Genomic DNA, 14171 nt, shown 5'->3' with positions numbered 1-14171 from the left:
TATATATATATATACACACACACACACATACATACAGTATATATATAAATCAGGGTTATTATAGCTCACTAAAACGTTTTTTTAAATACATTTGTCATTTTAATTTAGTTTAGCTTGACATACTAAAATAACTAAAGCTGAAATACAATTAATAAAAACTAAATAGGCATATATTTTAAAAAAAGTAAGACTACTAAAAATGACAAAAACACAAAATTACTAGAACTTTAACTAAAATTAAAATGAAAATGAAAAAATATAAAGCAAAAACAGTATTGTAAATATTAATAAAAACTATATATATTTTTACAAACGATAAAAAATAGAAAATAGATTTATTTATATCATATATGTGATTTCCGATGACTTAAAATCAGACACACTGCAGTTAAAGTTTGTCACACAGAAACAATGAATAAGACACCAAAACGGCTGAGACTAAAGATTTCTTCCATTAAAGGTACAATTCCTTCATTAAACAAAAGCTTTTTGGCTTCTAAGAGTCTTTGGTGTAAAACAATCTCCGTCCCTGGAGGCAGAAGCTCGGCTCAGACCAAACCTCTGCTGCCCAAAACAAGATTTAGCAAATTACCCACATCTCTTAAATCCTGAAAAGTGGCAATCTGATACATTAAGACTCTGCGGGATTTAGCACAGGAGACTGAGCTTCCGTCAGGAAAATCTGATAAAAGTCTCTGCAGGTATTAAGATCCTGAGAGATGAAGGACTGATTTACATGCATCTTTACTCAGATGAGATGTGGATGATGAGGTTAAATGGCTGGTGGCTTATCATTCCAGACCTCAGTGGTGTTAATACTGCTTTAACACTTCAAAGTACGGTGGCCGAGAAGTGCAAAGCAGATCACTATTCTGAAAACCCACACACGCACACACACCCTCACACACACACACACACACACACACACACACATAGAGACACACACTCTCACACACTCACACACACTCACACACAGAGACACACACTCACACACACTATTTCACTACATGATGTTTCTTCACAACTTAATTTCTAACTATTAGCACATTTTTATCAAAACAAAGAAATGAAAGCTAAATATCCTGACTTTATAAAATGTCAACACTTTTATTATGGTCTTCTATAATTACGGAAGTGTATCTTTATAGCCTTTAATTTCTAATAAAAACATACTGACCATGTCATGACCTACAGTATTAGTTTTATATTTAGAATTTTTATTTTTACTTTTCATTTAAATTTTTAATAGTTAAAATCATGATGTAATCATATGTTAATGAAGGACCAGTGTTATTTTAGTAATATTTATAAATTCTATTATGGTTTTTATTTAATGTTTGAATTAGCGTTTGTTTTTATATTTTTATGTTTCGTTTTAATTTTAATTTTCTTTTTTGTGATTTGTGCTTTTGTCATTTTTATTCATTAGGGTTCATCTATTTTAGGATTAAAATTATACAGTGTACAGTACACTATCACTCAGATTTTTTAATGTTCTTGAACATTGAGTCTCTTCTTGGCCAAAAAAAATTGTGAAATATTATTAGAATGTAAAACAGCTGTTTTCTAAGTGAATCTCTGTTAAACTGTAATGTATTTCTGTGATGCGCAGCTGTATTTTCAGCATCATTACTCCAGTCTTCAGTGTCACATGATCTTCAGAAATCATTCTAATATGCTGGTTTGCTGCTCAAGAAACATTTCTGATTATTATCAATGTTGAACACAGTTGTGCTGCACAATATTTCTGTGGAAACTGTGATACATTTGATTTTTCAGGATTCACATATGAATAGAAAGTTCAAAAGAACAGCATTATCTTTTGACACATTATAAATGTGTTTTACTGGCACTTTTGATCAATTTATGCATCCTTGATGAATGATTTCTGTCGATACTGCAGACCTGAGTTGTGATAATATTTAGAGAAGCTCTAAAAGCATGATAAATGCAGGTGATGATGAAGTAACTGCTGTCTGGATGAGTTCCGCAGGTTCTGCAGTGATTTGTTGTTCTGTCAGCGAATGACAGTTTCCGTCTGAGTGAGCGTGACACACATAAACACCAGTTCACTTCATTCTGCTGGACCGTGTCACATAAACACAGGCTGTCAGGGTCTTTATTGAACATCCTAAATGCTGACTTTCAGAAGAATAGGTCTGATCTTCTGTGAACCATTGGGGAAGACGAGACCTCGCATATTTTTCCAATTCCAACCTGCCACTCCGGAGACAGTGGAGGAAGACAATTTGCCAATCAGAGCGGCGTGAAGCCCAATACAGAGACTTATTCATCTGAAACTGGGATTCTGACGCGGCTCTTCAGAAAACATTTGATGGAAGGGAGGAAAAGCGTTTGCCAACTGTTGGACAAACATCAGACGTGAGGGAATTTACATACGGTTCAAGAATCAGAAATTAAAAGTGAAGCGTTTCATTTCTGCACCGTTCCATGCATGGAGTAATTTCTGCATTGCAACACTGCAGCAAAGAAATTATGATAAAATTATCACTTAAAAAAAAAATAAATTGGTGTAGAAGCTATTTTCACTCAGAAATTGCTAGTAAGTTTCACAAACAATTACAAAGAAACACGTTCAATTAAACATGAATTTTTGAAGTAGAAGAATTCTACTTTTACTTATATTTTATTTACAACTTTGAAAAATCATCTTTTTTATAGTGTATGTTATAATAATTAGAAAATTTATTATTATTATTACTTACAAAAATAAAAAAAAATATTCAAATTATATTAATTTAACATTATATATTAAAATGAGTGTGTATAATTTTATATATAGCTTTTATTTATATTTAATTTTTTGTTAACAACAACAACAATATAGGAAATAAATGTATTATTATTATTAATTATTACTATTAACAGAAATAAATACATAAACAAATAAAAAATTAATTATATATTAACAACTGTATAATTTAAGTATTTATATATTTTTTATTTATATAATATTTATATTTATTTATTTTCTTAATAATAATAATAATAAATTAATATTCATATCATTATCATAACTTAGTGTGATTTTGTCAATTTCTTTAATTTGACAGTATTGCAACAACCATTCATTTCACTAGCAACGCCAAGGTCATGGGTTTGATTCCCAGTGAATGCATGAACTGATCACATGTCTATCTTGAATGCAATGAAAGAAGACGCTTTGGATAAAGAATCTGATAAATGCATAAATGTAAACTGAGATTCGTACCTCTGGACTTCATTCCAATGAAGCGGTTCTCCACGATATCGATTCTCCCCACACCATGCTTTCCACTGTGAAACCAGAGAGTGGGTTATTGATCAATAAATACATACCAATGCACATATTCTCCAGTGACACATACACTTACTGTACCAAATGACATTTGTATGTTAATGTGGCTGATTATGAAGGGATCGCCCCCTTAAGGAGCCACTGAGAACCACAAGCTCTGATCATCTGCTGAAGACGTCAGATCACTCCTGAAGACATGACAGTAAACACTGAGATGGAACTCCTTCATGCTCACCCGATCTCATTCAGATAGCAGAAGATCTCCAGCGGTGTCTCTTTACACGTTCCTTCCTTAACATGCCTGACTTTGACTGGAACACCTGAGAGAACCAACATACATCAGTGTGAGGAACATCATCCACATCAGAGAGAGAAGAGACGGAAAAGAGCTTCAACGCTCTGCTGCTCGGAAATGAGAGAGAGAACGACAGAACAACAGAATGACGGACGGACAGACGGACGGATGGATAGATGGATGGATAAATGAGATGGATGGGTAGATGGATGGAAACATGGGTGGATGGATGGATGGATGGATGGATACATGGGTGGATGGGTAGATGGATGGATGGATGGATGAAGAGACAGATGGATGGATGGATGGATGGATGGATGGATGGGTAGACGGATAAATGAGAAGGATGGGTAGATGGATGGATGGATGGATGGATGGGTGGATGGATAGATAGATGAAGAGACAGATGGATGGACGGATGGATAGATAGATGATGGATAGATGGATGGATAGATAGATGATGGATAGATGGATGGATAGATAGATGATGGATAGATGGATGGATAGATAGATGATGGATAGATGGAGAGACAGATGGATAGATGGATGGATGGGTAGACAGATAAATGAGATGGATGGGTAGATGGATGGATGGATAGATAGATGGAGAGACAGATGGATGGACGGATGGATGGGTAGACAGATAAATGAGATGGATGGGTAGATGGATGGATGGATGGATACATGGGTGGATGGATGGATGGATGGATGGATGGAAAGATGGATGGATGGATAGACGGGTGAATGGATGAAGAGACAGATGGATGGACAGACGGATGGATGGATGGACAGATGGAAAGATGGATGGATAGACAGATGGATGGATGGATGGATGGAAAGGTAGATGGATGGATGGATGGATGGATGGACAGATGGACAGATAGATAGATCGACAGACAGACAGATAGACAGATAGATAGATAGATAGATGGATAGATAGTTAGATAGATAGATATAGATAGATAGATAGATAGATAGGTTTTAATCTTAATTTTCATCACTACATCTGTTGTTTTGTCAGTTTGAATAAATTGAAAATTTATTTATCTTTCCTTAAACATGAAATAGACGTCACTGATTTATTTAAGTGTGGCTGAAGAGTCTAGATATGTGTTTTGGTGGCTGCTGTAGAAGTGCAATGATCAGATCAGTCTGCTTGTACTCCAGCCGTAACGTCAGCGCAAACACACTCAACTCCCATAAATAAATCATGCTGAATAGTCGACTCATTCATAGCGTGAAATGAGCAGCTCAGAGGCCAGAGGTGGAGGATACCAACGGATCGGGGGGGAGGAGGCGGAGCTGAAGGAAAAGAGGGCGGAGAAGACTTTTGAAGGAGAAAGAAAAGATCCCTACACGGGTCTGATTAGCATTTAACACGCTCATGAAGGAGAGCCTGCAGTTCTGCTCATCCGTTCACAGCTGTAAACGCCAAAAACCAGTTCAGCATTATTTACTGTCATTTCAGACTCTCATGTTGTTCATTTTTCCATAGGGGACAACAGAAAAAAAAACCTTCGTGCAGTTTTTAACATGATATTTGACATCCAAATTTAGAATTTTGAGATCTGAACTTGACATTTGAATTTTGAACCAACAACAGTTTATAGTGACCACATCTCCAAAAAGAGAAAAACAGCATAAAAGTATCTTAATATTAGTCCATAGACTCTATATTTCAAGACTTCTAAAGTCATATGTGTGCAATAGACTCAAATTTAAATTGGTATTCAATAATAATTTCTCAGATATGGTGTGCCACAATCATCACGTCAGGTTTGGTGTAATTTGACCGCAAGATATGAAGCATGTTAGACGTTAATGGTTCTCACATTTCTCAACATTTATGTCTCATACGGTCTCTTTTATGACATTTTTTGTACTTTTTGAAGCTTGACAGTCAATATCATTTAATCATTATTTATTTACTCTCACGACATTTCATTTCATTTCTCTGATGTAGTCACTTTTTCCATGGATCACAACTGAGAAAAAAAAGTTTAACATGAATTTGAAATTTGAATTGAAATGTTGAAAATCTGAATCAACATCAGCTGAACAAAAAACAGCATAGAAGTATCCTAATAGCCAAGACTTCTTAAGTCATATGACCGTTTATGTGGCCATTTTTAAAGTGTTATTCAATAATAATTTCTTTCATATCAAATATGGCGTGGTTACACGTGTTGTCCAGTGTTATTTTAGTATCAGATTTATTTTCTTAATAGTTTGAATTAGTTCTGATTTTTATATTTCGTGTTTTTATTTTAAATTTCGTTAAAGTTTTAGTAGCTTTGTTGTGTGTTTTTTCATTTTTATTAATATTTTATTACTTTTAAAAAATAATTAAATATGTTTTATTACTTTTTATTTCAGTTTAAGGTTTAGTTATTTATTTTAGTGCATAAGTTAAAATAAATGAAAATGAGAAATGTTTGGGAACTAGCTGAATTAATTTTTTTAAATACATTTTATTTTATTTCAATTAACAAAAACAAAAAAAAATTATATTTTTGTTTTTAATTTTTGTTTGAGTAAACTATAATAACCCTGGTGTTGTGTCATGTTTGACTGCAAGATATGGCACAGGTTGGACATTTATGACCTCAAATGTCAACTTTCATGACTCATACAGTCTCTTTTATGACATTTCTTATACTTTTTGAAGCTTATAAGTCACTTAATAATTTTTACTTGTCTAGAAAATCCTTCTTGATTTAAGATTTTTTCGATATTTTGGCTGGAAACAAGACAAAAAATCTAGGCTAGAAAAGCATTTTTTGCAGTGAACTGTTGTTTCATGGAAAAGAGTAAATAAAGTCACTTTTGGCCAAATTATTCCCTTGAGAAATATTCTCAGGCGAGAAGTTTTCATATCCAGAGTCCTCGGACCACAGGGCACCCAAAAGAGCAGCGCGCAGACAAAGCCCTCGAGAGCCCTTCAGATAGTTAATAATTAGATTAAAAGTTCAAATAAATGAAACAGCGCATGAAGACGGAGTCTCTCGGCCACTTCTCTCTCTCTCTCTCCGTGTGCACCGCATTCACCGCACTCTTTCTCTCAGCCTCAGAAAAGCAACAATAGGACAGAAGACACAGTTGTAGGAAAAATTACCGCTTTACATTTTTCCACTCTTTCCCCGTCTTTCGCGCCGTTCTCCTTTTGAGGTGCAGCAGAAGACGTGGCAAAGAAACGGGGGTTAAAATGACAAGAGGGAAAAGGTTTGGTCTCTCTCAATGAGAGAGAGTGCTGAGAAAGTGAGGAGAAGAAAAGACGGAGCAGAATAGAAAGATAAACCAGGTCTTTACAGGGGGGCTTCTATTGTGAGAATCACTAAAACAGCTTTTCTCATGGACATTAAATGGACGTGCTCAAATATCTATGAATACTGATGGCCGATCAAAACGGATCATAGAGCACAATGACATCGCTGTCTGATAAAATCACATTACTAGTTCACTCGGGGTCCCACACAACCATTGAAATTCTAATTCCGCAAATATGGGAACGAGAGTTCGACTCCCTCGCGCACTTTGTTTAAGTGTCTGGAAACAGTTTCTTTGAGAAACCAGCAGAGACTGACCGAAACATTTCACTGCACAAACAGATGCTGCTTCATTATATACTTATACAGCACATCTCCACTGCATGATTGTTTGTATCATTGAGAAAACTGTATTATTGCACAGCTCCACATGTAAAGAACAGATATATGTAAACAACTGCGAGTGAGTGTGTGCGCGAGTGTGTGTGTGAGTGTGTGCATGTGTGTGTGTGTGTGTGTGTGTGTGAGTGTGTGTGAGTGAGTGTGTGTGCATGTGTGTGTCTATATATACACACACAGTCAAACCAACACCCACAAAAGAGCATTAATTAAGAAAGATAAATTACATTTTGCAGGTACGCCATTGTAAGAGCATGCGGTTTTACACTAAATATGTATCTTTCATCAGATATATTGCATTAATAACACTTGGTTTATCATATACAGGCCTGTCCAAAATAAGAACAAAGTTCTTCTCATTTGCATTAAAAGGAGGATGATTACCATCTTAAATCAAGTGGATGCACATTAATGTGCAAACTGTATGGCGAAAAACAAAACTATTGTGCACTGAACAGTAAAAAACAACAACGTGTGTGTGTGTGAGTGTGCGTGTGTGTGCGTGTGTGTGCGTGTGTGTGTGAGTGAGTGAGTGTGTGTGTGTGCGTGTGTGTCTGTGTGAGCGCGTGTGTGTCTGTGTGAGTGTGTGTGCGTGCGTGTGTTTGTGTGTGCGTGTGTGAGTGTGTGTTTTTAAGGGAGGGAGAGCCTCTATCGGAGCGCCATATTTCTGACAAACACAACAGTCCTGTTAAGGTGGAACGGAACGGACGCTTTTCTTAAAGGTTCACTGGCCTGAATATGAAACGCACACGTTACAACATCATATCAGGACAATCAGCTCATTAACTTTACAGAAGTTGTTTCTGGAGAACTTGTAAGCGAAACTTATTAGGGGAAGATGCACGTTTTGTTTACATCGGGCGCTTTTAAGTAGCAGCAATTTATTTAAAAAAGAAAAATCGAAACTTTTTATATGCCTTTTTTGTCACATTAAACATTTTACAGTGTCTTCATTGTTTCTTTTTCAGATGCTATTTATATTTTATGTTAAGGGTTTTATTTAGGCCTATTATCCAAATCCAGAGGCAAAATTTGTCGTTTGATTTAAATTATCTTGATGTACTAAAATAACAAATTAATTATATATAATAATTATTTAAACCTATAGACATGTTAAAAAAAACGAACAAAAATGTAAAAAAAAAAAAAAACATTATTCAAACCTTCACTAAAATAATAATAATAACAAAAGAAAATATTAAAATGAAAACTAATTCAATATATTATTATATTCAAAACTATAATAGTATCTCAATGATACTAATACAACCCCGGTATAGAAAAGTTTAACTTTTTGGAAGGTGTGTGTCCCGTTACATCTGGCGTAAAACCAACACCGCATTTCATAAAAAGAACATCATACCAACAGTCAAACATGGTGGTGGTAGTGTGATGATCTGGGGCTGCTTTGCAGCTTCAGGACCTGGACGACGCGCCATAATTGACGGAACCATCAATTCTGCACTCTATCAGAAAATCCTGAAGGAGAATGTCCGGCCATCAGTTTGTGACCTCAAGCTCAAGCGCACTTGGGTTATGCAGCAGGACAATGATCCCAAACACACCAGCAAGTCCACCTCTGAATGGCTCAAGAAAAACTAAATTAAGGTTTTGGAGTGGCCAAATCAAAGTCCGGACTTAAATCCGATTGAGATGCTTAAACAGTCCATTCATGCTCGAAAACCCTCCAATGTGGCTGAATTAAAACAATTCTGCAAAGAAGAGTGGGCCAAAATTCCTCCACAGCGATGTGAAAGACTCAATGCCAGTTATCGCAAACGCTTGATTGCAGTTGTTGCTGCAAAGCGTGGCACAACCAGTTATTAGATTTAGGGGGCAATTACTTTTTCACATCTTTTTTCCCTTAATAAAATAAATAATCAATTAAAAACTGCATTTTGTATTTACTTGCATTATCTTTGTGTAATATTAAAATTTGTTTGATGATCTGAATCTTTTAAGTGTGACAAATATGCAAAAAATGTTAAAAACAGGAAGGGGGCCAACACTTTTTCACAACACTGTATATATATATACTATATGACTTGACATGCATTATTTAGGCTACTTTAGATTTAAACTAAACGAATTGCTCTCTCAGTAAGACCTAGCAAGTAATATTACATTTTTTGGTAATTAAAATACTTTTTTTTTCCCTGCAATTAATGTTACTTTAATGTTAAGATAGTAGTTTATCGACTCATGAAACAGTTCACTCACTATGAGATTTGTGCCTGTAAACAGTAACAAAACAGCAATTCGCAGCACATTTGTAGAAAGTGTCATATATAACGACTCTGAGACACATTCACTAACCTTTAGCGAAGTGGATCTCCAGCACGTCTGGCTCATTGGGAGAATCTTCTGGGTTCTTGGTCATCTGGTAGAGATCTGGAGGTGCGTGATTCTGACAAACAGCATTCATTCATCAGTACATCAGCAGGGCTTTATGACAGAGATTCCCACACTCCTGTTAGTGAGCTGATGAAAGGCTAATACATACTTAAAAGTAGTTCTGTCAAACGATTAATCACGATTAATCGCATCCAGAGCAAAAGTTTTTGTTTACATAATATATGTGTGTGTACTGTTTATATTTATTATGCATATATAATTACAAACACATGCAGTATATTTTTCTTAAATATATACATGCATGGATGTGTAATTATATATACATAATAAATGTACACAGTACACACAGATATACTATGTAAACAAAAACTTTTACTTTGGATGCGATTAATTGCTATTAATCGTTTGACAGAACTAATTAAATGTCAAATTAAAATAAATATATAATTGTACAATACAAACAATCCAAATTAAACACTTTCAAATATTTCATTTGTTTATCTGCATTTCATGTGACATTAAATGGCATCAGAGAACCGTAAAACATGCAAATGTGTTGTTAAATTGTTGAAATATTATATATACAATATAAAATACAAAATATATAGAAGATGCATATGGTCCAGTGGAAAACATTATATCTCGCAATTCTGAATTTATATCTCGCAATTCTGAGTTTATATCTCAATTTTGAGTTTATATCTCACAATTCTGAGTTTATATCTCAATTCTGAGTTTATATCTCAATTCTGAGTTTATATCTGAATTTTGAGTTTATATCTGAATTTTGAGTTTATATCTCGCAATTTTGAGTTTATATCTCGCAATTTTGAGTTTATATATCGCAATTTTGACTTTATATCTCAATTCGGAGTTTATATCTCAATTTTGACTTTATATCTCAATTCTGAGTTTATATCTGAATTTTGAGTTTATATCTCAATTTTGAGTTTATATCTCGCAATTTTGAGTTTATATCTCGCAATTTTGAGTTTATATATCGCAATTTTGACTTTATATCTCAATTCGGAGTTTATATCTCAATTTTGACTTTATATCTCAATTCTGAGTTTATATCTCAATTTTGAGTTTATATCTCAATTCGGAGTTTATATCTCAATTTTGACTTTATATCTCAATTCTGAGTTTATATCTTAATTTTGACTTTATATCTCAATTCTGAGTTTATATCTTAATTTTGACTTTATATCTCAATTCTGAGTTTATATCTTAATTTTGACTTTATATCTCAATTCTGAGTTTATATCTTAATTTTGACTTTATATCTCGCAATTTTGAGTTTATATCTCAATTCGGAGTTTATATCTCAATTTTGACTTTATATCTCAATTCTGAGTTTATATCTTAATTTTGACTTTATATCTCGCAATTTTGAGTTTATATCTTGCAATTTTGAGTTTATATCTCAATTCTGAGTTTAAATCTCAATTTATATCTCGCAATTTTGAGTTTATATCTCAATTCTGAGTTTAAATCTCAATTCTGAGTTTAAATTGCAATTCTGAGTTTATATCTTGCAGTTTTTTTCTTCTTCTCAGAATTGGGATGAAAAAGTCAGAATTGTAAGAAACTCCTATGTTCTCTAAGAATCACATCTCATGGTTTCCTATGGTGTTTTGCGAGAAATTGTCACAAGTGCGAGAAAAATGTCAGAATTGCGAGTTTATATCTGGCCATTCTGAATTTATAACTCGCAATTGCAAGTTTATATCACATTTCTGAAAAAAAGTCAGAAATGTGTGATATAAACTCGCAATTGCGAGAAAAAAAGTCAGAATTGTGAGATAAAAAGTTGCAGTTACCTTTTTTTTTGTTTTTTAATCAGTGGCGGAAACAGGCTTTTTGTAAGTTATGAAAACATTATTTCTGAACATTCAAAACATCCAGTTTTTCAATGTTTTAAAATTTTTTTTCGCAATGTGAACATTAATGGAACATTCCATTGTATCATTTTGCATACATTATGGGAACGTAACTTTTGAGTGTTCTCTGAATGCTCTGATACAAGTAATAACATTTAAAAAATGTTAGACGAACATCTAACTAAAACGTTTTTTAAAAAAAGTTCCATGAACAATATATAAATAACGTTTTTGTGCCAACGTTTTCAGAACATTACAGACCACATGACTTTGAACAAACATTCTAATTGATAGAATCTTTGTTCATAACTTTGCCAGAACGTTCTGACAATGTTCAAAATAGAGAATCACTGCTAAAGTGCTGTTGAATCCTGCAGCCGAATGGATGCATTTTGATATATTCTGCTTTGACTGACACCTTTTGCAGGACAAAGTACTTTGTTCCATGCAAAAAAATTTTTATTTATTGTCATGTGAGCAAAAGACGAAAATAAAAGCCCACATGGTTTGAAAACCCATCAAGTCTTCATGTCAGACAGATGTACTTCCACTCGGTGAAGCCAGGGGTTTCTCTCCATCTGCTGTGTGTGTGTGTGTCCATCAGACGGCGTTACCCCTGCCAATTACCACAGATTACAGCAGGATGACAGTCCGTGTGTCCTGAGCTGAGGCAAATTGCAGGGGAACTATGCAAAATAACCACCGGGTGGATTTAAATGGAAACCTTTACCAGACAAACATCATCATACGATAACTAATCTCTGTCCAAATGCACGTCCGTCTTTACTGTCGCTTTAACTAAACGCCGTCTCTGACTGCGCTGCGCTACTTTCTTTATTTTCTGCTTCACTAGTATCTGTCCTGAGATAAAACTGGTGAAATGGCCTTAAAAGCCATTTGAAGAAGCGTCTGGAAGGGTAAAATTAATGGGTAGAATTTTAACACAAGAGATTGAACGCTGTTTGTGTGCCGAGTCTCGATGTTTTATCAGACGTATAAATCCATGCATCTGAAGTGTGATGCTATTTCAATGCATGGCTTGTTACTTTACTGTGTAAAACACAAGGATTTTAGTGATGAAAGTAGTTTAGTGATGTCATGAGCTGAGCATCTTAGATATGCTCAGTAGTCAACATTTAGATCAAAAGAGTTCATCAAAGTTGTCGTAAGACAAGAATGCATTTTGGTTTTAGGTTTTAGGACAACTTTGATGAAAGGTTTTGATCCACTTCAAATGTTGACTAGTGTAGTTTGGATCCAAATGATCCCATATATTAAATAAATATGTTGGTTTGATCTTTTTTGTGTGTGCAATAAGCTTGGTATATTTTAAGCCCTAACAAGTTTTCTGCCTCTTCCTGCACTGTATACTGAAATATTTTATTGCTTTTTATTGTAAACATTATATACCATACACAAAAAAATATGTTCTAGAAACATTTTACGAATGTTCCCATTAAGTTATTAACAATAATTCTGAATGTTTTAAAAACGATTGTTCTTGGTTATGCGAACGTTAAAGGAACATTCCAATTCATAATTCTGAAAGCATTATAGAAATGTTACTTTTGAATTTTCTCTGAACGTTCTGAAACAGATCAGAAGTCGAAGTAACATTCAAAAAATGTTAGACTAACGTTTAAAACATTTTCCATGAACGATGTATAAATAATGTTTTTGTGTTAACATGTTACCGGAAGAACGTTTGTTCATAATTTTGAGAGAACCTTGCCAGAACATTAGATACATTTCTGAGATTGTTCCCTGTTAGCTGGGATTGTTAATGGAACATTTTATTTCTGAAACATTTTAGTCGAGCGTTCATCTAACTTGTTTCAAAGCGTTCAGAGAACACTCAAAAGTAACATTCCCACAATGTTTGCAAAATGATACAAATGGAACGTTCCCTTAACATTCACATGCCCAAACAAAAACATTTTTGAACTTTCAAAAGTAACATTTTTATAACTTAATTGGAACATTAGCAAAATGCTTTTGAGGCATTTTTGCAGTCAATATCGCAATTTGTGTAAAAATTGGGAAAATTTAATAAATTCCTTTTTTCTCCCCATCAAATGTAAAAATCTTTTCTTAAACGGAGGAATAAAATCAAATGGAAAATCTGTGCAAAATGTGGGACACAGTGAAATATCAACTCACATGATTTCTACAATGAATTAAGTATCAAATCAACAGATCACAATGCATGAACCGAACTGATCAAAATCTGCATATTTTCTTTATAAAAACAAATGGAACAATTCACTGCATCACAAGCAGCTGGATCTAACAGCTATTATTTGACTATTCGCGTGATGATCGTCTCTCATATTTAAGCTCAATAAAGTTTAAGTTTATGGTCTCATTGTTCAAATAACTTTTTTTCTGAAATGTTTTAGTTGGACATTCATCTAGTGTTTCAAAGTTACCACTTGTTTCATTCAAAAGTAACGTTCCGATGATGTTTGCAAAATGATAAAACATAACGTTCAAATAACCAAGAAGAAAGGTTTAAAAAAATAAAAGAAACTAAAGTATAAAAGTGCTGATTTGTTGAGCTTGTTGAATGCAGTCAAGATTGCAATTTATGTAAGAATGGAGAAAACAATGAGATTGTTTATTTTTCTTCCCATCATGTTGCGGGAAAAGTATGAATGATGTTAATAACAGTTTTT

General features: G+C 34.0%; 1 protein-coding gene across 1 annotated transcript in view; it reads right to left on the bottom strand.

The window, feature by feature from the left end:
* The window catches only part of ass1 (argininosuccinate synthase 1), a 32490-nt gene that overhangs the window by 5268 nt on the left and 13051 nt on the right, over positions 1-14171 (bottom strand). Inside the window, exons 9-11 of the mRNA XM_016484476.1 lie at positions 9575-9665; positions 3534-3618; positions 3233-3297 (exon numbers count right to left, since the gene is read on the bottom strand). Coding sequence (XP_016339962.1) covers positions 3233-3297; positions 3534-3618; positions 9575-9665 — 241 coding nt within the window. The remainder of the gene's footprint in view (positions 1-3232; positions 3298-3533; positions 3619-9574; positions 9666-14171) is intronic.

This window comes from Sinocyclocheilus anshuiensis, unplaced genomic scaffold, assembly GCF_001515605.1.
Source record: "Sinocyclocheilus anshuiensis isolate Anshui unplaced genomic scaffold, SAMN03320099.WGS_v1.1 scaffold745, whole genome shotgun sequence".
In the NCBI taxonomy this organism is placed as follows: Eukaryota; Metazoa; Chordata; class Actinopteri; order Cypriniformes; family Cyprinidae; genus Sinocyclocheilus; species Sinocyclocheilus anshuiensis.
The sequence above is the reverse complement of the archived record's forward strand: the minus strand, read 5'-3'. Positions and strand labels throughout refer to the sequence as shown.